The 24,410-nt window shown below is 34.0% G+C and overlaps 1 protein-coding gene across 3 annotated transcripts in view; it reads right to left on the reverse strand.

Annotated features, from left to right (window-relative positions):
* The window catches only part of NDUFS4 (NADH:ubiquinone oxidoreductase subunit S4), a 99,921-nt gene that overhangs the window by 39,249 nt on the left and 36,262 nt on the right, over positions 1-24,410 (reverse strand). For all 3 annotated transcript variants that reach the window (XR_011430379.1, XR_011430380.1, XM_014734882.3), the window contains exon 2: positions 17,314-17,392. Coding sequence is in view for 1 of the 3 variants with exons in the window: in XM_014734882.3 (XP_014590368.3) it covers positions 17,314-17,392 (79 nt within the window). In the remaining 2 variants the exon portion in view is untranslated. The remainder of the gene's footprint in view (positions 1-17,313; positions 17,393-24,410) is intronic.

Genomic DNA, 24,410 nt, shown 5'->3' on the forward strand with positions numbered 1-24,410 from the left:
AGCCATGCTGAAGTGGCATCCCACATGCCACAACTAGAAGGACCCACAACAACAACAACAAAAAAACAACAAAAAAACCTATGTAGCAGGGGTCTTTGGGAGAAAAAGGGAAAAATAATAATAATAATAATTTACTATGGGATTTATAACATATGTGGAAGTAAGATGTAAGTCAACATTAACACAAAGGACTAGAGTGATAGTTAGAAGCATTGTTTTAAGATTCTTATGTTACATATAAAGTGATATATTATTAGTTCACAATAGATTGTCAAAAGGATGCATACTGTAATCCCTAAAGCAACTGCTAAAAAAAAGAGATACAGCTAAAACATCAATAGAGGAGATAAAATGGCTTTCTAAAAATGTACCCAATACAAAATGAAGATGGGAAAGGTGGTGAGGGGGAGTGGGAGGAGAAGGGGAGAAAAGAAATCAGATGAGAATTAAAAGTCAGAGATAACACATTAACAGAGATACACCACATTAACAAAATGAAGAATAAAAATCATATAATCATCTCAATAGATGCAGAAAAAGCACTTGACAAAATTCAACATCCATTTATGACAAAAAACTCTCAACAAAGTGGGTACAGAGGGAATGTACCTCAACATAATAAAAGCCATATATGACAAGTCCACAGCTAACATCATAACATGAAAGTCTTCAGCTTTTTCCTCTATATCAGGAACAAGACAAGGATGCCCACTCTTACAACTTTTATTCAACACTGTAGTGGAAATCCTAGCCACAGCAATTATGCAAGAAAAGAATAAATAAATAAAAGACATCCAAAATGGGAATGAAGAAGTAAAACCGTCACTATTTGCAGATGACATGATATTCTATATAGAAAACCCTAAAGACTCCATGAAAAAGCTGTTGGAACTAAAAAGGAATTCAGTAAAGTTGCAGGATACAAAATCAATACACAAAAATCTGTATTTCTATACACTATAAACAAACTATTAGAGAAATTAAGAGAATAATTCCATTTACAATTCCATCAAAAAGAATAAAATAGGAATAAATTTAGTCAAGGAGGTGACAGACCCGTATATCAAAAACTCCAAGACACTGATGAAAGAAATTGAAGATGACACAAATAAATGGAAAGATATTCCATGCTCACGGATTGGAAGAATCAATATTGTTAAAACGTCCATATTACACAAAGCAATCTACAGACTCAATATTCCAATAGCATTTTTCACAGAAACAGAACAAAAAATCCTAAAATTTGTATGGAACCAGGAAGGACTCCAAATAGTCAAAGCAATCTTGAGAAAGAACAAAGCTGGGGGTGTCACATTCCCTGATTTCAAACTATATTACAAAGCTATAGTAATTAAGACAGTGGCATTGGCATAAAAACAGACATATGGATCAATGGAACAGAGAGCCTAGATATAATCCACACAAATACAGTAAATTAATTTACAACAAAGGAGCCAAGAATATACAGAGGGGAAAGGACAGTCTCTTCAATAAATGGTGTTGAGAAAACTGGACAGCCACATGCAAAAGAATGAAACTCAATCACTATCTTACACTGCACACAAAAATTAACTCGAAATGGATTAAAGACTTAAAAATAAGACCCAAAACTATGAAATTCCTAGAAGAAAACATAGGTGGTAAGCTCCACAGGTCTTGTTAATGATTTTTTTCAATCTGACAACAAAAGCAAAAACAACTAAGTTGGGCTACATCAAACTGAAAAGCTTCTGCACAGCAAAAGAAACCATCAACAAAATGAAAAGGCAACCTACTGAACGGGAGAAAATATTTGCAAATAGTATATCTGATAAGGAGCTAATATCCAAAATACACAAAGAACTCTTACAACCCAATAGCAAAAAAAACCAAACAAACAGATTAAAAATGGGCAGAAGATCTGAATAGACATTTTTCCAAAGATGACATACAGAGAGCCAACAGATACACGAAAAGATGCTCAACATCATTAATCATCAGGGAAACGCATATCCAAACCACAATGTGATATCACTTCACACCTGTTAGAATGGCTGTTATCAAAACGATAAGAAATAATAAGTGTTAGAGAGGATGTGGAGAAAAGAAAACCCTTGTGCACTGTTGGTGGGAATGTAAACTGGTGCTGCCACTATGGAAAACAGTTTGGAGGCTCCTCAAAAAATTAAAAATAGAACTACCATATGATCCAGCAATTCCACTTTTGTGTATTTACCTGAAGCTAATGAAACATTAATTCAAAAAGATATGTGACCCCCATGTTCACTGCAGCATGATTTACAAGAGCCAAGATATGAAAACAACCTAAGTGTCCATCAATGGATGAATGAATAAAGAACCTGTGGTGGGGCTGGCCCCGTGGCTGAGTGGTTAAGTTCACGCACTCCACTGCAGGCGGCCCAGTGTTTCGTTGGTTCGAATCCTGGGCGCGGACATGGCACTGCTCATCAGACCACGCTGAGGCAGCGTCCCACATGCCACAACTAGAAGGACCCACAACAAAGAATATACAACTATGTACCAGGGGGCTTTGGGGAGAAAAGGGGAAAAATAAAAAAAAAAAATCTTAAAAAAAAAAAAAGAACCTGTGGTATAGGTAAACAATGGAATATTATTCAGCCATAAAAAAGAACGAAATCTTGCCATTTGCGACAACATGGATGGACCTCCAGGGCATTATGCTAAGTGAAATAAAACAGAGAAAGATGGATATTGTATGATCTCTCTTATATGTGGAATCTAGAAAAAGAAAAAAGAAAAAAAAACCCACTAAGCTCATAGATACAGAGAACAGATTGGTGGTTGCCAGAGGTGAGGGGGTGTGGGGCTAAAGGAGTCAAAAAAAAAATCAGATGGGAATTAAAAGACAGAGATTTTCAAACTAGATAAAAGCAGGAATCAAACATATGTACAAGGGACAAACTTTAAATACAAGCTCACAAATAGGTTAAAAGTAAAAGGGTGAAATAAGATGCACCATGCAAAACTAAAAATAAGAAAACAGGAGCAGCTATATTAACATCATCAAAGTAGATTTCAGAACAAGGATTAACACCAGAATAAAGAGGGATGTTACATAAGGATAAAAACATGAATTTACCAAGAACACACAACAATCTTCAATGTCTATGCACCTAATAGTAGAGTTTCAAAATAAGTAAAGCAAAAATGTGATCTAACTAACAGAAGAAACAGACAAATTATAGTTGGAGATGTTAATACTTCTCTTTCTGTAATTGACAGGAGATGTAGACACAATATCAGCAAAGATAAAATTTGAACAACACTATTAACCAACTTAAAACTTAATTGAAATTTATAGAACACTAAACCCCAAAACTAGAAAATGCACATTGTTTCCAAACATACATGGAACATTAATCAAGATAGACCATACTCAGGCCATAAAAAAAAAGTCTCAAGAAATTTCAAAATCGAAATCCTAAAGAGTGTGTTGTTGGAGCCGGCCCAGTGGCATAGTGGTTAAGTTCGCCCACTCCACTTGGGCGGCCAGGGTTTGCAGGTCCGGATCTCAGGCATGGACCCACACACTACTCATCAAGCCATGCTGTGGCAGCATCCCACATACAAAGTAGAGGAAGACTAGCACAGATGTTAGCTCAGCGACAATCTTCCTCAAGCAAAACGAGGAAGACCGGCAACAGATGTTAGCTCAAGGCCAATCTTCCTCACTTCCCCAAAAATAATAAATAAATAAATAAAATGGCTAATTTTTTTTAAAAAAGTGTGTTGCTGACTACAATGAAATTAAATTAAAAATCAATAATAATGTAGTTCACCAAAAAAGATGATGAAGGTAAGTATTATAGATATTTTAGAGGATGATCACCTTGCATTGTTCTGGAAAGGCTTCGTAAAAAGAAAAATATAGACTGACCCATAAGATAGGGAGAATGTTTCATAACTTCCTTAGATACATTCTTTATAATACAAACTCTATTACAATGCATTACAAAATAACAGTAATAGCAGTCGTGGTACTAATTGCTATGTGTTAACCTAATATTTGACATATAGTTATGATAGAAATCTCATCAACCTATGTATCCACCAATTGATAATCCACCAATGATAGCTCGGTTCATAATGTTGATCCTCAGGATATACTAAGCTCTGAAGTACTTCCTAATTCAATGCTACATCATTTAAGTATTATGTGTTTTTATTATTTTCTAATTCTTAGATGTATAGTATTTACCTATTATCTTAGAGGCAGAATTTGTTACAGCCCCGCGTCAGAGTCTGAAAGTCACCCACAGAACTGGACCAGGCATACCAGAAAAAAGCACAGGCTATGAAGAGCCCTATCTCTAAAATTACATAGAATTCAGTAGTAAAAACCTTTCTAGAACTACTCTGTATCAATTATCTCTGGGTATTAAAAAATATTTAAAATATTAATACTAAGCCCTTCGATTTGGTAATTCCACTTCAAAGAATCAATCCTAAAATAAATATGTTATCAAAGATTAGACTTAGGTATAAAGATGTTCATTCCAGAACTGTGTATAATTGTGAAAAATTGTAAACAATATGCAGCATAACAACAGATATTATGGTACAGTCATACAATGGGAGATCATATGTCCATTTACAATTATGCTTTTGAATAATTTTAAAGACACAAGGATATTCAAAATATAATGCAAATAAAGTGAAAAAAACAGGACATCAAACTATAAAGCATGATTTGTGTTATATATAAATATGGTTGGATATTGATATGTTTAAATATTCACATAAAAAAGAAGTAAATTCACCAAGACTATGAAATTAAAGGTGATTTTAATTTTTTTATATTTTAACATTTCCAACTTAATGTTCCTATAATGTGCATATTAATATTAAAATCAATATAAAAATTTTTTTAATTACATACAGTTTAATGACCAAATATAATGTAAAATAATATGAATAAGGGGGCTGGCCCCGTGACCAAGTGGTTGGGTTCGCACCCTCCAATTCCGCGGCACAGGGTTTCACTGGTTCGGATCCTGGGCACAGACATGGCACTGCTCATCAGGCCACGCTGAGGCGGCATCCCACATGTCACAACTAGAAGGACCCGCAACTAAAATATACAACTATGTACTGGGGGGGATTTGGTGAGAAAAAGCAGGGGAGAAAAAAAAAGACTGGCAACAGTTGTTAGCTCAGGTGCCAATCTTTAAAAAAATAAAATAAAAAATAACAATAATATGAATAAAGCCTTCAGAAACTTCTTTGGAGTAATACAGTTTATAATTCCTATCATTAAAAATAGGTTATAAATGACTACAGAAATTTCTCATTGGAATGATAAGCATATAGTAATACATCTACACAACTGATTGTCAGAAACTATGTCATGAGAAATAGTAGTATCACAGATGATTTAGTAAAATGCCACAGGCTGTCCGAAAAGGCAAGTTACACAACAAAAATTGTTAAATACCAACTATACACACATGTACATACACAAATTAACATATCTTTCTAATATAAGACCATTGTAATTGAGGCCAATATTTTGCTCCACGATCCCCTAGAACTCAGCATCTGAATAGTAAATGTGCAGAATACTAATCTTCTCAATTAATTCAGATTCAAATAAGAATAACAATTATATTTCCAGTCTGCTTCTGTCTTCAGACAACTCAAAATACGAAAAAAAAATAGAGGAAAAGAACTTTCATGAATGATGAAATAAACAAGATATTGCGTTCTCCTGTTGCTTAATGCAGGTATTCTCAAACATTGAAAACAACTCTAAAAAGGTGCTTTCGTTTTATAATATGAAGACATTCACAGAGGTTAAATAACTTGCTAAAGGTTACACATCTAAAAGAGGGGGTTTAAAGACCTAATGCTAAGTCTATTTAATAAGTCCATGGTCTTCCCAGTATCCCAAGTTTCTCATTAGGGTGAAAATTTCAAATAATGTACAAATCATGGCATTTCTTTTTCCAGTTAGTAAATGTCTTCAAAAGTCCTGTATATTCCCAAAGGGGGAAATAAGACAATGGGAAAAAAAGGAATTAGAGAGTAGGGCCATCTCTGTCTCCGTCTAGATTTGATGTAGCTCTCCAGTCATTTTGGGAGAAGGAGAGGAAAAAAGAAGTAAAGAAAGAAGAAAAAGGACAAAAGCAACAGAAGTGTGGAAGAAAGGAGAGAAAGGGAAGAAGAACAACAAAGTGAGCAGAAGAGACATAGAGGACTGGAAAAGAATTATGATAGCCAATGAATTGACCAGAGAGCCATAACCAGACAGACAGAGGTGAAAGGGGCAGAGGAAAAGAAAGAAATAGCCAGCCACTGGAAGGGAGGACTTAAGGTGATGGGAGGAACACAAGCAGCTAGAAAGGGAGAGAGAGATGACTACCAGCTAAATAGTCAGCAAAGGAGGAACAGAGAGTCACAAAGACAGAGGGGAAAAGACATACAAACAGTGGAAAGAGAAATAAATTCCAAGAAGCAGAGAGAAAGAGGAAGAAAGCAGAGGCAGAGAGAGCAGTAGAGTCAAAGCTAAATGAAGACAATCATCACCATCAGCTGAAAGCAAGGTACAGAAGCTTAAATGTATTTGGGGCTTTGTCAGCACCTACCTGGTGGACAGCAGCTTAGTCAATTTCTTATCTTCCGCTACTGTGATGACAAATCTCCATCTTATCTTCCCTTCTGTGTTGACTAACTTGTTTCCCCCTTTTTGGGGGAAAAATTCCAGTTCTCAATATGACCTTTATTAAAAAGCAATTTCAACTTCAAAAGACGCTTTAATGGAAGAATCAGTGAATTGTTATACCATATGTAAAATCAAATGCAAAGACAAAAACTGAGATCCTTTAAAAAAGTAGTTGTTAAAAATCCCATCACTTGCAGAAACCTTAATGTAGAAAAGTTCACGAAAACTATAAAAATTATTTCCTGAATGTCAAAAAAAGGCATATGAGTAACTAAAAATGGCAACAAATTAATCACTTCTTTTCAGTGTCTTTGAAGTGACCTTTGACCATAATAGCTAAGTAATTCTCAAGCTTTTTTATTAGTAAATCAGATCAAATCACTTTCCTACTTAAAACCCTACAATGGGGGCCGGCCCGGTGGCGCCTCGGTTAAGTTCACATGTTCTGCTTCTCAGCGTCCCGGGGTTCTCACAGGTTCGGATCCCGGGTGCGGACATGGCACACTTGGCAAAAGCCATGCTGTGGGAGGCATCCCACGTATAAAGTAGAGGAAGATGGGCACGGATGTTAGCTCAGGGCCAGTCTTCCTCAGCAAAAAGAGGAGGATTGGCAGAAGTTAGCTCAGGGCTAATCTTCCTCAAAAAAAAAAAAAAACAAAACAAAAAAAACAGCCTACAATGGCTTTCCATTATAACTAAGATAAAATTCATATTTCTTACTATGGACCTAAAAATCATACCTGATCCCCTCTGACATTTTATATAACTGTCCCCCTTTTTCATTATGTCATAGGTTTCCTTCTTTTCTTTGACAACTACCAGATACTTTATACTTTTGGGCATCATGCTTTTTCCTCTACTTGGAATGCTCTCACCTTGGATTCTCACATAGCTGGCTCCTTCTCATCATTCAAATCTTAGTTCATATATCATACCTTTTCAAGGTGGCCTTCCTTGATTGCTCTATAAATATACCTTATTCCACCAAAAGCCCCCAACTACCCTCTATCCCATCACCTTGCTTGATCTTCTTCTATAACATTCACTAATCTGTGAAAATATCTTAATTATCTATAAATAAAATTGGCATATTCTTACACATGAGAATATAAATTCTAATGCTATATCCCCAGGAGCTAAAATATGGCAAATAGCAGGTGCTTAAAATAACTGAATGAACCAATGAAAAAGTACAGTAATATTTTATATTCTAAATAAGAGACGAGTAAAAAATCCCTTGCAAGATCTTCACAAAAAACTACAGATTGTCATGGTTGACAACTCCTAGCCCTAGAGAAGGTTTACTCTCTACACAGTCTAGGCACAGGCCACATCAACCATATTTGAATGTTTAATACATTATAATGCTTACTAATCTGGAAACACTATTTTAATTTTTTGGATGTCACATTTCAAACTACTCAATTAGGTTTGAAAATCTTTTTAATTGATAGATTTTAATTACAACAATAAACAGTAGTCAATGTAATAAGTGCAAGTCAGTACACTAATCAGATTCTCAGTTCTTGAATTCAAATTAGTGTTCTCAGCCCAAGATTTTGGTATATCTGTGTCTCTGTGTTGCATGGAGAAAGCCAAGATCATTTTTTATACCTATTTTATTGGAAGCATTAAAATAAAATTTTTTAAAAACCTCATTAACTAATACGCAATATACTCATAGCTGAAAGAAACAAAGTATTAAACACGAAACAGGAACTGAACAAAAAGCCTATTCACACATTTCTGGAAAAGTATGCCTTATAAAGAGGCAGAGTTCTGTGGAGGCATAGTACACTGTATACAGTAAAGTTTCCATGTCATTACCCTGTTTTTTAAACTTCTTCATCTTGTAAAATATGAACGATATTTGCAAGCGTGCAAGTGGTATTTTGAAGAGTAGAACTGGAGCACAGACTAAGTCACACAAGATTAGAAAGCCTCAACACAGAAACAATCGAAGTTTGCTAGTCTCAAATTCTGAGGTCTACTTCTCCTTTCCTTGCTCCAATTCTATTCCCAGAGATAAACAATATAAAGAGAAAAAATAATTGTCACCAAAAACGTTGCTCCTATTTTTTTCACTTCCTCTCACCCCTGCCTTCATTAATAACTTACTATAAAATGACAAACATGAGGCATTAAAAATTTAAGGTAGGTATTTGGGTGAATTCTTGAGTTTTGAAATTATCTGGTAAGCTAGCCAATTAGAAAAACTATAACTCTAAAAACAAAATACTCTCTACTATCAATGAAACAAACAACAAAAAGCCCCACCTACATTCAAATACAGTATAAAATAAAACATCATGTTATCTCCATAGTCTGATATAAACCTTGATGATTAGTTTATAATTATATTCAGTTAAATGAATAAAATTAGACAAGCAATTTCCAAGGAGATAACGCATAGCTTACGTATTCTGAATTCACTAAAGAAAAATAGATAATGTATTTTCAAATATAAATTGTATAGTCTCTAGAATATGACCAAAAAATCCTGATATAAAATCCAAATAAATAAAATATTATCAATTCTACTTTATTGAAAGCCAAAACTCCTACATAATAACATGCAAGAATTTTAAATTCTTGAAAGCAAGTGTCAAGTACTATACACAATTTCCATACACAGCAGGTAGTAAAGCAAGAAAAGAACTGACACAGTTACTCTCCTTAAAAGAGACATACAATGGAGAACTGTTACACAGCGCTAGCATACCACAGATCTATGCATTAAAGATGTTGTGGCTATTAACAGTTTAAACCTTTACTGTATTTTGCTAATTGGTACATAGAACTTTAAAGCTTTTGAAAGATAAAACATTCCAGTCAGTTCAATTCTACAGCATTGTTCAAGTATTCGAAATAGGAACAAAGAGGAAAATAAATCTGCTTTAATTGCTGAAGAATCACAGATAATAGAGACGGCTGAATACTGCAGAGGAAAGAGCTTTTGTTCCTTAAATAATTTTAATATAGAAAGATCATTCTCTATTTTAAGTTTAACTGGTTCCTGTCTGCATATAAAAACTATTATTAAACATTCATTTCCTCTGTAAGCAGTAATAAGCACAAGTTTTATATAGCTTGTAATTGGGAGTACATTTTAGAAAACAAAGTTCTGAACTTAACAATATAATTTTATTTAAAATAATTGTATGTAATAAAGAATCTGACGTTTTAATCAACGTTAAATGTAAAAGTTAACTGAAGTTGTTTAAAACTAATGTCATTAATGAGAGTAGAAATATTTCAATTTTAAACACTGATTAACTCTAGATAAATTTTCAGTAAGAGCATGTTGTACCCAAAAACATAACAAGCTATTTTAATATTAGTTCAAATGCTTAGGTATATATGTCATGTGATAAGAATATTAACTGCAATTTAATAACGTTCTAAACATAGAAGCAATCACTCATTACGTGATTAATTTTATAGGTACGTAATACACTTACTGATTAACCTATCCCAAAAGTATAGAAAGAAGAACATTTACTTGTAGCTATACTAAGTCTTAACATTTTTTATTACTTGAGTTTTTGATATTTTTCAAAAGCACTCTCTCCGGCACTAACACACACACAAAATAGTACTTGAAAAAAGGCTAATTAAGGAATTGCCATTTCACTATAAAATTTACAGTTCTAAAATCATTAGTTATTACTATTTCTTTAGAATTTTAAGCAATAGCATTGCTACAATCCTAAAGGCTATTCACCAATTTTTTTTTCAATAGCTTGTGGGTAGTATGTATAACCAACAGAGAGAAGTACATTGTAAAACACTACAGTTGTTTTTAAAACATAAAACTATACTGCAAATCAACATTTATATTTAGTCAATGCCTTTTCTCTTTTTATTTAAACGATCTCATCTAAATACAAGAATATAAAAAGCATCTGTAAACTGAGAAACATGAAGAAACATTATTCCATATTTAGTGAAAGTCCTAACGGAAAAAAAAACCCATGATAAACAGCCACCACGGAAGGTTCTCAAAGGCTGCAATTCTTTGATGTAAAATGAAATACTACTTAGTGAATAAAACATAAAAAACTCCTGTCTACCCTTCAAAGAGACATATCCTTTGACCCAGTGCTCCAGACTAAAGCCTTGAAATTTTTGCACAAGAATGCTGCACGAGGAAAGTCCAGACAAAACAGACACTTGAGATGCTAGAAGGCTGTATAACCCCAATCGCAGACACTACTCGCTCCAATAATCTAGCAGAGATAGCGCTGCCATACACCAAAAGAAAGTAACCTCACCAAAAGAAAACTGACCCCTTTAAAAAAAAAAAAGAAAAAAGCAAGCAGTCAGAGCAAAGCTAAGCCTTTAACTTAGGTTTATCTTTTTGTGCAGGTCACCTCTTAATGACCGATTTTTAATTCAAGTTTGCAGACTTAGAAAAAAAATTTTCATCTATAAACTTTTAGTATGTTAGAACGCAAAAGCAAGATAAAACAAATACTTGTGTAGCAAATATAATTGCTTAATTTTTAAAGGCTTGAAAAAATCATTCATTTTTACAAATTTCTTAGATTAAGTTCAAGCAATGGAAAAATTTTAAACCTAATAAAGTGACAAAAAACTTCTATTAAATAACTTGCTGCTTGCAGACATTCTAAAACAGCAATAGTATCACCCAGCTGGCTGAGTGTGCTATTAATACACGTGTTTAATCAAACAGCAAGTACTTACTGCAAACATCAGCAAGTAACAAAGCTTTAACTGTTATTGTTATTTGGAAAAAATTGTTAAGCAATAAAACACAAAAAATTGGCAACATTCAAAACACTGACTATTTTACATGCATACCTAACTTCTAAATAAAGACGTCAATACAGACTACTTAAAATGTCCACAATAGTACAATTTAACATTAATGGTGTGTACTATAATTTCTCAAAAAAAGCTTACAAATAATAGCCATCCTTCCCCATCCCAAAAATTTGAGATAGTATTACAGACTGCTAAATAAAAAGTTTCCTTTTTCATATGCATTTATGTTGAGGATGCATGTATACTCATAATACCTTTGCAAGATTTCAAACAGGTGGTGCTTAATAGTTTTGAAACAAAATAACTAAGCTCCTAAATGAAAACAAACCACTGAAGTGTCAACATAAACACTGAAGCATAGTACCTAGCACATGTAAATACTCAGTAAGTATTTACTGAATAAATAAATGAAGTAAGGAAACATGGCAGCCAACATAATTTACAGAATTAATATACTAATGTAAACTCTTAAGGCTTATTTCACATTTTTCAATTAATAAATTGAAACAATTCCTACATTTTATGAGGGTATTTTTGCATTAAAATTTTAACTATATCAGTAGATAGTTAATATAAGGTGACTGTGACAAACAGGAATTAGTATTTAAAAATGATTTTAAAACAAATAAAAAATATTATCTATGGAGGTCTAATTTATGCTTTGGTCCTTTTGTGGGGGAGCACCTACTCAAAATCTTTAGAATATTGAAAATCTAACTTCTCTCTTTTGTATAGTCGAAGTGAATATAAAAAGACAACATATTCATTGGACTTGAGTATTCACCAAATGTACTGAAAGGAGATTGGGGTGGGGTGGCATAAAGGAAAAAAAGTTACTCTCTTATAAAGCAGAAAGGCAAAGACATTCTTCACCCCACCTCCATAGCACAGCAACTCTTGCAACAAAAACCAAGGGCCAAGCAGACAACCATTTGTAAGCTGATAAATCTGGAGGAAGTATCACATATTTGGAAATAAAAATGGTGCAACCCACAAAAAGTTTTTTTTAAATCATTGTGCTTCTACATAAGTTGACAAGATTATTTTAAGATGCTGTCATCTACTCTTTCGATATTTAAAAATGTATTAGTTCTGAGAGTAAATGTAAAGGATAGTTAACACTTTATACATAACAAACAAGAGAGAAGGCAGTCTTAAGATTGATTAGAAATTTATCATGTGCTCTGATATAAAATTCATTATTAAGAGTAATCCAGGAATTGCTACAATTTTATTATCTGAAGATTTGTACTCTAACAACGTCAACATTGTACATAGTTATAAAATGAGAGAACAGATTCTTTACACTAGAAAATGCCAGGCAGACTTTCCCCCTCTACATTCTATGCCTAATAAAAAGATAGGATACATATTGTCAATATACAATAGATGCCCAGAATAAAACATTTTTTCCTTTGTACTTATAATGGTACTGACATCCACAAAACACTATAAAAATTCCTTTAATTTGCTGTGTTCTATATATTATATTCTGCCCGTCAGACATAACAATTAAAAAAAAAGAAAATTAAGCTTCACTTAGTAACATGCCCTTTGAGCTAATCTGAGAATGAGAGTTAAAAATAATAAACAGCATACACTTAAGATGCAAGAAATGAAACATGACTTGATAATAGTACAAATAAAAAAGGATCTGAGGTTTTAGCTCTCCATGAAATCCACATAAGGAAGAAGTATGAGAACCTAAATTTTAAGTTGCCTTACTAGAACTGCTGAGATTAAAAGGAATAGAGATAATTCCCACCATACCCTGCACCATACATCTGGAGTATCAGAGAAATCCTGGCAACATTTTAAAAGGGATTCAGTCAAACTGGAAGATAATCAAGATGACGAATTAACTGGAACTCATGTGAAATGCATCAAAGCCCTGAGGATGTTTAACCCAGAAAAGAGAAGACTTAGGAGAACAATTGTCAAACATTTTGGTCTCGGGACTCTTACACATTTTTAGAAATTATTGGGACTCCAATGAAGTTTTGTTTATATGAGTTATATCTATAGATACTTAGCATATAAGAAATTAAAATAAAGAAAAATTTAAATATATACTTAATTTAAAATAAGAAACTGATTATATAGTAACATAAATAACATTATTATGAAAAATAACATTTTCAAAAACAAAGGTTAAGTGAGAAGAGTGGCAATGATTTGCATTTTTGAAACTCTTTAATGTCTAGCTAATAGAAAGTTGAATTCTAACATCTTGCATTCCAAGTGTTGTGCTAAGTTGTCTTGGTTGCAATATATGAAGAAAATTCATCCTCAGACAGATATGTAATTAGAAAAGGGAGCAATATTTTAACAGCCTTAATATTTTCATACTCAGTTTCATTAAATCCATTGTTCCCTCTTGTGCTTTAAATTAAACTTTTACCCATGTGTGATTTTATAACATCATACACTGGTCATATGGAAAATACTGGTTCATAGAGGTATGCAAATCTTCCAAACATTAACATATTTCATTACACAGTATTTTTAAAAATCACATTCATTAATACCACCACCAATCCCATTAGAACAGTCTTTATGAGGAAGTTGTCAAGTGTTGGAGAGGATGTAGAGAAAAGGGAACTCTCATACACTGCTGGTGGGAGTACAAACTGGTGCAGCCACTATGGAAGACAGTATGGAGATTCCTCAAAAAATTAAGAATAGAACTACCATATAATCCAGCTATTTCACTGCTGAGTATTCATCCAAAGAAGAGGAAAACACGAATGCATAAAGACACATGCACCCCTATGTTCACTGCAGCATTATTCACAATAACCAAGACTTAGAAGCAACCTAGGTGCCCATCAAGGGATGAATGGATAAAGAAGATGTGGTATATACACACAACAGAATACTACTCACCCACAAAAAAGATGAAACCTTGCCATTTGCAAGAACATGGATGGACCTTAAAGGTATTATGCTAAGCGAAATAAGTCGGGGGGGGGGAATCAAATATCATATGATCTCACTCATAAATAGAAGACAAAAACAAGAAAAAAGAAACACATAGAGACATAGATTGGATTGGTGGTTACCAGAGGGGAGGGAGGAGAGCAAAACGGGTGAGTAGGCATGTGTGTCTGATGACGAATGGTAATTAGTCTTTAGGTGGTGAACGTGATGTAATCTACATAGGAATGAAACTATAGTGATGCACACCTGAAATTTACATATTGTTATAAAACAATGTTACCTTAATAAAAAAAAAAGATTCTAGCTTCTATCCAATTTCACGTACAAATATAACAGTAATCTACTAACGAGTAGTTAATAAAAATGGTATACTAAGTTAATAAACAGGTTTACATTATGTAATAGTGACATTAAAGCACTATTTCCATATCTCCTTTTAAAATACTCATAAGGGTTTACTTCACATTTTGAAAAGTTATCATCATCGATGTTGAGATATATTTTTAGAATAATTTTTGTTCAAAACGCAAATATAATCAACTGCAATTGCTCAATATTTCTAGAAGTACCCTTCGGCCCCTGGTCTTGTCATTATGCTACTTACTGGACCCTCCATCTGACAGTGTGTAGGAACATGGAAGCCCTATGAGCATTACGTTACCTATTTGCTTATTTAATACTTTCATTTTAATATAAACCTAAATGAATGGCTAAAACTAAGATTTGAAAACTACCTATGGGTTTCAGTAATGCATATTAAATATTACTTCAATAACTATGAATAATTATACATAAGACTTCAAGTGATTTCAACTGGAATACCATACTGACATTTTGATTAATATATTCAAGAAACACATAACAAAGTTGGGGGAAATCTATACAGGGCAACAAAATTCATTGAAAGTGTGCAACTGATTTTATGAGATAGAATTAAAAACACAAAACTCAAAGTAGTCTGTATACCTCCTTGGTATGCTTCACAGTACCTTATTTAGAGCAATAAGTTGCTGTCTGACTCATTCATTCTTCAAACTAGAAAGAAGAGAACTTAGAAACATTACCAATGAACTCTGTAAAATTAAAAATTTTATATAGAGCAGATCCCATAACAGTGAAACAAGAAGGCAGTCTCCTGGAGCTTAAAAGAGACGTCACTAGAAAAATTAAAATAATAGTACTTTCATTAATTAATGAACACATGGCATGTGTAAATCATCATCCTCTCACACATACCTGCCTCATTTCTTTTATACTTGACTAAGCAAGTGATGTTTGATTAACATTTGAAGAATAAATAGACGGTACCTGGATGAAGAGCTAGAGGATTGGTAAAAAGCATCTAGGCATGGTGAACTGGAATCTGAATGCCCTGAAGCAGGAAAAAGAACAGCAAGTTCCAGGCTTTGTGAGAGTGGAGTACAGAGTATAAAAGACAGTGGCACAAGATAACCCTACAGAGGAAGGCAGAAGTTAAATCATGCAATACCTCAAAAGCCAGGTTAGAATTTTAATGTTTACTTTTAGGTCAGTAAGAAACACCAAAGGATTTTACACAAGAGGATGATAAAACTAGCATTTTAAAAAAGACTACTTTGGTCATCCTTTGGAAAATGAATAAGAGGAAGATTCAAGCATCTATGGAGATCAATCAAGAAACTACTGCAGCGGGGCCAGCCCCGTGGCTGAGTGGTTAAGTTCTCGCACTAGGCTGCAGCGGCCCAGAGTTTCACTGGTTCGAATCTTGGGTGTGGACATGGCATGGCTCATCAGGCCATGCTGAGGCGGCATCCCATATGCACAACTAGAAGGACTGACAACTAAGAATATACAACTACGTACCGGGGGGCTTTGGGAAGAAAAAGGAAAAAAAAATCTTTAAAAAAAAAAAAAAGAAAGAAAGAAACTACTGCAGCAATCTAGGTGTAAGATACTGGCAGCCTAGACTAGCATGATGGCAGCCTAGACTGGGATGATGGCAATGTCAGTAAGTAGATCAAAGAGATAACTAAAGATAAAACCAAGCAGCCTTAAGCATAAGATGTGAGTTTTCCAAGTTGTCTGTTTGTTTACTTACTATTTATTTACCTGTATTATATCTTTAATGGTATAAATAAAAACTTAAGTGTGACCTAGTATTTAACTTATGCTTACAGGTTCAAAATTGACTGATAAAAGAATGTCCAACAATTATAAGGGGAGTAGTTAAGAAACACACCTAGCTATTTGATAATAGTAAACCAGATACAAAATGAAAAGCATGCTTATACTATTACACATTTTACTAGGAGTCTTAGAAACTTTACAAAATTTATGCTATTGTACAATATAAGCATAAACAACAAGTTGCATCTAAACTAAGATCACATTAAAAAATTTCAGAAGTGACAATTCTATCTGCTACTGATAACAGAAGAATATTATTCATTTGTTGCCAGTTGTAATCTCTCATGCATAATGTAGAAATGGGATGTATACGTGTGTAGGTACACATATACATACGCACAGTAACAACAACAATAAATGGTTCCAGAAAAAAACCAATATACTTAATTTTGGATAGTACCGGTGTCTTACAACTTATCAAATAAGAGAGTAACTGAGAAAATAAAAAATACATTTATTACAAAAATAAAAATGTTCTGATTGCTACTTATAAACATCACAAAAATGGAAGCCTTTTATAATTTTAATTTCTTAATGTATGACTTAATATTTGTGCATAATGCTTAACACAAATTATCTTTTAGTGATGAGCATTTCTTCCTAAAATTTACATATGATCTAGAAATTCAAATTTAAATCACTTTCTTAGAAGAACCCAGAACATCATACTGAAGATCTACTGCACAAAAATAACCCTGAAGGCAGAATCATAGCAGTGTGTAACAGAAAATTCTTACCAATTTTTCATCAACTGTTATGAGTTGCGTGTCTCGAGTTTGGTCCTGTGCCAGCCTCCATGTGGAAGTGCTCAATGACCTGCAGTGCAAAACTTTAAGTTAAAAAATGATCCATGCAATGAGACAAGAGAGGCAGACAAATGTTACATAAACAAACTACCTACTAACAATATCTGTCTTATAAGACAAAGAGAATAGAAAGAAAGAGAAGAGGGCACAAAAATCCTTTTTCTCCCCAATTAGTTCTGTCTGCTGAGTTTTTGGCAGACTCTCACTTGACAGTTGATAACAGGCTGCACTTAACATCAGTCTATAGGCTCTCCGTCACAGAAAGGCCACCAGTGACAAGTATTGTACTGCTATGAGTGTACAGTGGCTAGTTTGTCACTACCAGGAAGAAAAATGCAAAACTATATCAACTCTTCCAGCATGCTGATTCCTAAATTATGGCAGCAGAAAGAAAAAGAAAAAGCTCAACCAAATTCTTAATGGCCTAAATTAAGAAGAAAGAAAGATATGGAAGAATTATCCATACTTACTGGTTTGTAAAAGCTCTTTTACTTATTTTGGATATTGATTCTTTACTGTTTTATGTTGTAGATACTTTCTCCTTGTTTGTTATCTTATTCTTCATTTATAATACCTTTGGTTTAGAGGTTTTTATGTAGTAGCTTCTGTCATTTTTTCGTTTATGCTTCCCAGATTTTGTGTCTTTTTAGTAATGTTTTTATACTCTAATATTATTAAAAATACTTTTTTTACTTGGCCATTTCACTGATGTGACATTCTTTACAGGCTAATCAGTAAATAGATATTTGCTATATAATTCACATTTAATCTAAAATTAACTGTAGATTATATTTTGTAGGTATAACTAATTAAATGCTGTGTTTGTAATTGACTCTGGACCTCTGTTGCTACCTTAACTATCTAGAATTGGAGGGGCATTTTTCTCCACATCTGAGATTTGATTTTTTAAATAATTTCTCTCTCCATGTTTGAGGAATAGTTACTTAGCACATGACCTAATATAACCTGCACACACACACACACACACATACGTATACATATACATACACGTGTATTATGTGTCCTTTTTACTTAAATTTTTCTGAAATAAATTATATGAATATATTGTTTCAAATAATAAATAAAAATTCTTTTTTATGATCTCTTTGCAATCTAGCCTATCAAAAGTTTTTTCTGACAAAAAATTTTGTGATTTTTAACTCTTTCTGGTAGGATTATTTTACTTAACATCTTTTGTCTTTTTTTTTATTGTGCTGCCTTTTATATATAGCCTGATAAAAATATGAGATTATGTGTTGTTTGTGTATTGGTTTATAAAAATTATCTGTTTACAGAAAATGATATATAACTTAATTCTTCTGATTAATTGGAAATTAACTAAAATTACTAAAATATATCTCTGAAGCATATATGTTTTAAAAATTTAAAAATTTACCTTGTGTTATGACTAATGTACTTTAAGATTTTTTTTTTTTTTTTTTTTTTGGAGGAAGATTAGCCCTGAGCTAACTACTGCCAATCCTCCTCTTTTTGCTGAGGAAGGCTGACCCTGAGCTCACATCTGTGCCCATCTTCCTCTACTTTATACGTGGGACGCCTACCACAGCATGGCTGCCAAGCAGTGCCATGTCCGCACCCGGGATCCGAAGCAGCGAACCCCGGGCCGCCGAGAAGCGGAACGTGCGAACTTAACCGCTGCGCCACTGGGCCGGCCCCTACTATAAGATTTTATTACACAATTTAAGAGAATATTGTTTAAATCGAATCTACTGTGCAGTCCAAAATTGCATAGTTCATGGATTGTGGAGTTTTAATATATCTAATAATTTGCACTATTTTGATCTAATACCTGTTAGAGAAACTTCATTTTCTTAAAATGTAGCTAGATTTTCTAATATTTCAAGTTCTCTTAGTTTCTTTATCATTGCCTAATTTTTTCCTGTAATATTTGGATTTGGTTAAAAGTATTCAAGACGTTTTTAGTGTCATGTTGTTGGTCTTAATGATTTCCAGAGGAAATAGATTTTAAAAGGTGATTAATTATGCTTTAATATTATAAAAACCAGAATGTGTATTTTAACGGTTTGTATAAATGATTTAGAATAACTTCCATGTAGATGTATTTTGTGTAGATACGTTTCTGAGCAGGGTATTTACAGTGGTAAAGAATTATATTAATTTTGGGAAATAATTGACATAGATATTTCTAAAAACATTTTCATAAAGCAGAAGAGCCTTTTGTATTATGAGTTATCTTTAAATTATATTAGTAAGTAGATTTTCTCTAAAGCTGTGTACACCATAGCTATTGAAAGTTGAACCTCTGGCATGAAGTTTTGCATCAATTATTAGTGATTATGTTACAATAAAATTATGGTGATTATATTGCATTTAAAAAAGAACTGAACACTATATATTCATTTGGTTTATAAATTTGAGTCATAACTGTATATACTAACTTACTTTCAAAAGAGAAATCTCCATAAGATGGCTTAATGTTTTGGAAAACTTTAAAATGCTTAATTGTCACAATCAGTGATAGCTATGGCATCCATTACTGTAAACTACAATGTGTACATGAAATAAGACATCTGTTAGCTTTAAGTAATTTTTGGGGGGTGAGGATAGGACAATGCTAATATAAAAGAGCTAGATTCTGTGCCCATTTTATTTTTGACTTAATATTTCTCTTTTAACTATTCAGACTTTCTTCAATTCTGTGAATGGGATATAGGACTAAACTCATAACATTAGTTAAAATGATCATACAAATCCTTCCTATTTAAACTACTTTTGTTTTGAAATTAAAGTGAAGAAACTTTTTATTTGTTAATTAAATAATTAAATTCTACAACTTTTACTGGGCGAACCCCAGGCCGTCGAAGCGGAACGTGCGCACTTAACGGCTGCGCCACCAGGCTGGCCCCTATGGATAATTCTTAAGTTTCAAAAGAGGGCGTCACACAACAAAAAACAAACTACCAAATTAAAAATGAGAAAAGGACTTGAATGGGCATTTATCCAAAGATCTACAAATAGACAATAAGCACATGAAGAGATGCTCAACATTACTAGTCATTAGGGAAATGGAAATCAAAACTACGGTGAGATACCACTTCATACCCAACAGGATGGTTATCAAAAAAACAAGTCTTGGTGGGATATGGAGAGATTGGAACCCTTGTGCACTGTTGGTGGGAATGTAAAATCATGCAGTCGCTGTGGAAAACGGTATGGCACTTCCTAAAAAAGTAAACATAGACTTAACATATGACCCAGTGATTTAACTTCTGGGTATATACCCAAAAGAACTGAAAGAAGGGACTCGAATATATACTTGCACACCAAAGTACATAGCAGGGTTATTCACAATAGCCGAAAGTAACAATTACCAAAATAATAATCATATTTTACTGGACAACGTCTAACACTAGGAAGTTAAGTGTACATGGAGAAATGACTAATATGTAATCATCAGCAAGTAAATGCTAATTTTACTTTGCTATTTAGCAACCATTTTCAAGAAACTTAGAAATTTTATTTGCCTCGTGAGCTTGCCTTTCTGGCTACCCATTTGTTTTGTTAACTGGCCTGTTCATATTTCCAGGTTTCTCAAGTGTCAACCTTAATTCTGAGCCCAAAGGATAAACTCTGAGGGCTGTGACTGTTATCGTCAATTATCACTATTAGAGTGTAAAAATCATTTATTATATTTAGTTTTTCTTTATAAGCTTCCTGGTAAGAAAATGATATATCCTGGAAATGGATATCAAGAGATCTTATTTCCAACTCTGGTTTTACTACTTACTAGTTGTGTCTATGGACAAATCACTTAACCTCTCTGCATCTCAATTTCATTCTCTGTAAATCTGTAAAATGAGGATTTATTACTCTAAAGTTTCTTTTAGTGATGAGTCTATGTGATGCTAAAAGTGGAACTGAGTATAGTTCTAGTTTGTTTTAATAATTCCCTATGGAAATGCTGTATCATAATTACTCAACTCATAATCTGTTTTCCTTTAAAAACCTAAGGAGGTACATCCTTCAAAAACATGTATATACACCACATTTGTTTATCCACTCATCTACTGATGAACATTTGGGTTGTTTCTCCTAATTCATTTGCAAGTTTCTGTGGGGGTCTAAGTTTGAAACTCATTTGGGTCAATATGTAGGGACCAATTGCTGGATTATATGTTAAGACTATGTTTAGCTTGTAAGAAACTGCCAAACTGTCTTCCAAAGTGGCTGTACCATGGTACATTCCCACCAGCAATGAATGAGACTTCCTGTCCTTGTTCTTGCCAGTGCTTGGTGTTGTCAGTGTTTTCGATTTTACCTATTTTAACAGGTGTGTAGTGGCATCTCGCTGGTTTTCAATTTTCTAATGTCATAGGATGTTGAGGCACCTTTTCAGAAGCTTATTTGCCATCTATATATCTTCTTTCATGAGGCGTCTGTTGAGATATTTTGCCTATTTTTTAATTGGGTTGTTTGTTTTCTTGTTGAATTTTAAGAGTTCTTTGTATATTGTGGAGGCAAGCTCTTTATCAGATATGTGTTTTGGAAATATTTTCTTCCGTTTTGTGCTTGTCTTTCATTCTCTTAAAGTCTCTTTCACAGAGCAGAAGCTTTTAATTTTAATGAAGTCCAACTTACCTATTCTTTTCTTTCATGGATTGTGCTTATGATGTTGTATCTAAAAACTCAGCACCAAACCAAGCTACCTAGATTTGTTCTTATGTTAATTTTTGTGAAAAGTGTAAGGTCAATGTACGGATTCGTTTTTTTGCACGTGGATATGTTCCACTTCCACTTATTGAAAAGATTATCTTTTCTCCATTGGATTACCTTTGCTCTTTTCTCAAAGATCGGTTGACTATATTTCAGTGATCTATTTCTGGGCTATTGATTCTGTCCATTGATCTATTTATCTATTCCTTTGCCAATTCCACACTGTCTTGATTACTGTAGCTGTGTACTAAATCTTGAAGTCAGTTAATGTTAGTCTGCTGACTTTGTCATTCTTCTCCAGTATTATATTGAATTTTCGGTCTTTTGCCTTTCTATATAAACTTAGAATCAATTTCTTTTTTATTCCTCCCCAAATCCCCCCAGTACATAGTTGTGTATTTTAGTTATGAGTCCTAGTTGTGGCATGTGGGACGCCACCTCAGTGTGACCTGACAAGAGCTGCCATGTCTGCGCCCAGGATCTCAACCAGTGAAACCCTGAGCCACCGAAGCAGAGTGTGCGAACTTAACCACTCGGCCACACAGCCGGCCCCTAGGAGCAGTTTCTTGATAGCTATGAAGTAGCTTGCTGAGGTTTTGATTCAGATTATGCTGAATCGGAAGGGGCGGAGCAAAATGGCGGGGTGAGCTGAGCAGATTATGCTGAATCTATAGATCAAGTCAGGAAGAACTGACATCTTAACAATATGGAGTCCTATCCATGTATATTTATTAGGATCGTCTCTGATTTCTTTTTATTTATGTATTTATTTTGCTATGAAAGATTAGCCCTGAGCCGACATCTGTTGTCAGTCTTTCTCTTTTTCTGCTTGAGGAAAATTAGTCCTAAGTTAACACCTGTGCCAATCTTCCTCTATTTCACGTGTGGGTTGCTGCCACAGCATGGTGTGTAAGCCTGCAGGTACAGGCCCGCGCCCAGGATCTGAACCCACAAAACCTGGGCCACTGAAGCAGAGCACGCTGAACTCAACCACTAGGCCATGGGGCCAGCCCTGTCTCTCTGATTTCTTTCATCAGAGTTTTGGAGTTTTCTTCATATATATCTTGCAAATACTGTTTTTATACTTCAAAATATACTCTTCAAAAAGTCTTAATGGTGAAAAGATAAAAAGAAATCATTTGCAATGGAAAATAGTATCTGAATAAGAATAATATTACTGACAAAGCACTAACACAATTCTCCCTTTAAAGCAAATTAAACTTATCAACCCCGAACAGTAAAATTCCCATATCTCTTGTAGCAGTTTGAATACCTGGCTCCAAATTTCTGTGGACACTCCTCTTTCCCACCAAGAGCTAGAGGTCTTTGTTCCCTGTTCCTAGAATCTGAACCTTGTGACTCCTTGATCAGTATAATACAGAAGTGAGGCTATGCATGTTTCCAGGCTCAGGCCTTAAAAAACTAGCAGCTTCCATTTCCTGTCTCATAACATTGTTTCTTGGGATATTCACTCTTGGAATCCAGTCACCAGGTTGTGAGGAAATCCAAGCTGCCTCACAGAAAGACTCCCGTGAAGAGGAATCAATAGCCAATATCACTTTGCCAGCCATGTGAGTGAGCTGTTGGACATGGATCCTCTAGTCCATTAAGTCATCCCAGCAGACACCACATGGAGCAGAGACAAGCTTCCCTGCCAAATCCTGCCCAAATTACAGATCTGTGAGCAAAACAAATGACTGTTGTGTTTTAAACAACTTAATTGAGTAGTGGGGTAGTTTGTACCTAACTATAGATAATGAAAACATCCCTACAAATAATTAAATATGGTTTTATTTTATTTTCAAAGATTGGCACCTGAGCTAACATCTCTTACCAATCTTTTTTTTTTTCTCCTCCTTCGTCTCCTCCTGATGGCCCCCTGGTACATAGTTGTACATTCTAGCTGTGGGTCCTTCTGGTTGTGCTGTGTGGGACGCCACCTCAGCATGATTGATGAGCAGTGTCATGTCCGTGCCCAGGATCTGAACTGGTGAAACCCTGGGTCACCAAAGCAGAGCCCACGAACTTAACCACTTGGCCACACAGCTGGCCCCTAAATATGGTTTTATAAATATTAAAACTGAATCAGCAACTTCAAGGGACGAGAAATAATCTGCTGGACTCGTAGACAAAGTAGAATTCCTAATTCTAGAGAAATTATTAAGGAATCAATTAATCCTCAGCCTTTTGATTAAAACCAATTACGTTTGTTGTCCATAAATTGCAAATTGAATTAACCCAAATTCACATTAAATCCGAAAGTGTTTATAGTTCCATACTAAACCAAAAGGAAACATTACTAAGAGTTTTAACTGAAATAACCCAATAACAAT

This window comes from Equus caballus, chromosome 21 (assembly GCF_041296265.1).
Source record: "Equus caballus isolate H_3958 breed thoroughbred chromosome 21, TB-T2T, whole genome shotgun sequence".
In the NCBI taxonomy this organism is placed as follows: domain Eukaryota; kingdom Metazoa; phylum Chordata; class Mammalia; order Perissodactyla; family Equidae; genus Equus; species Equus caballus.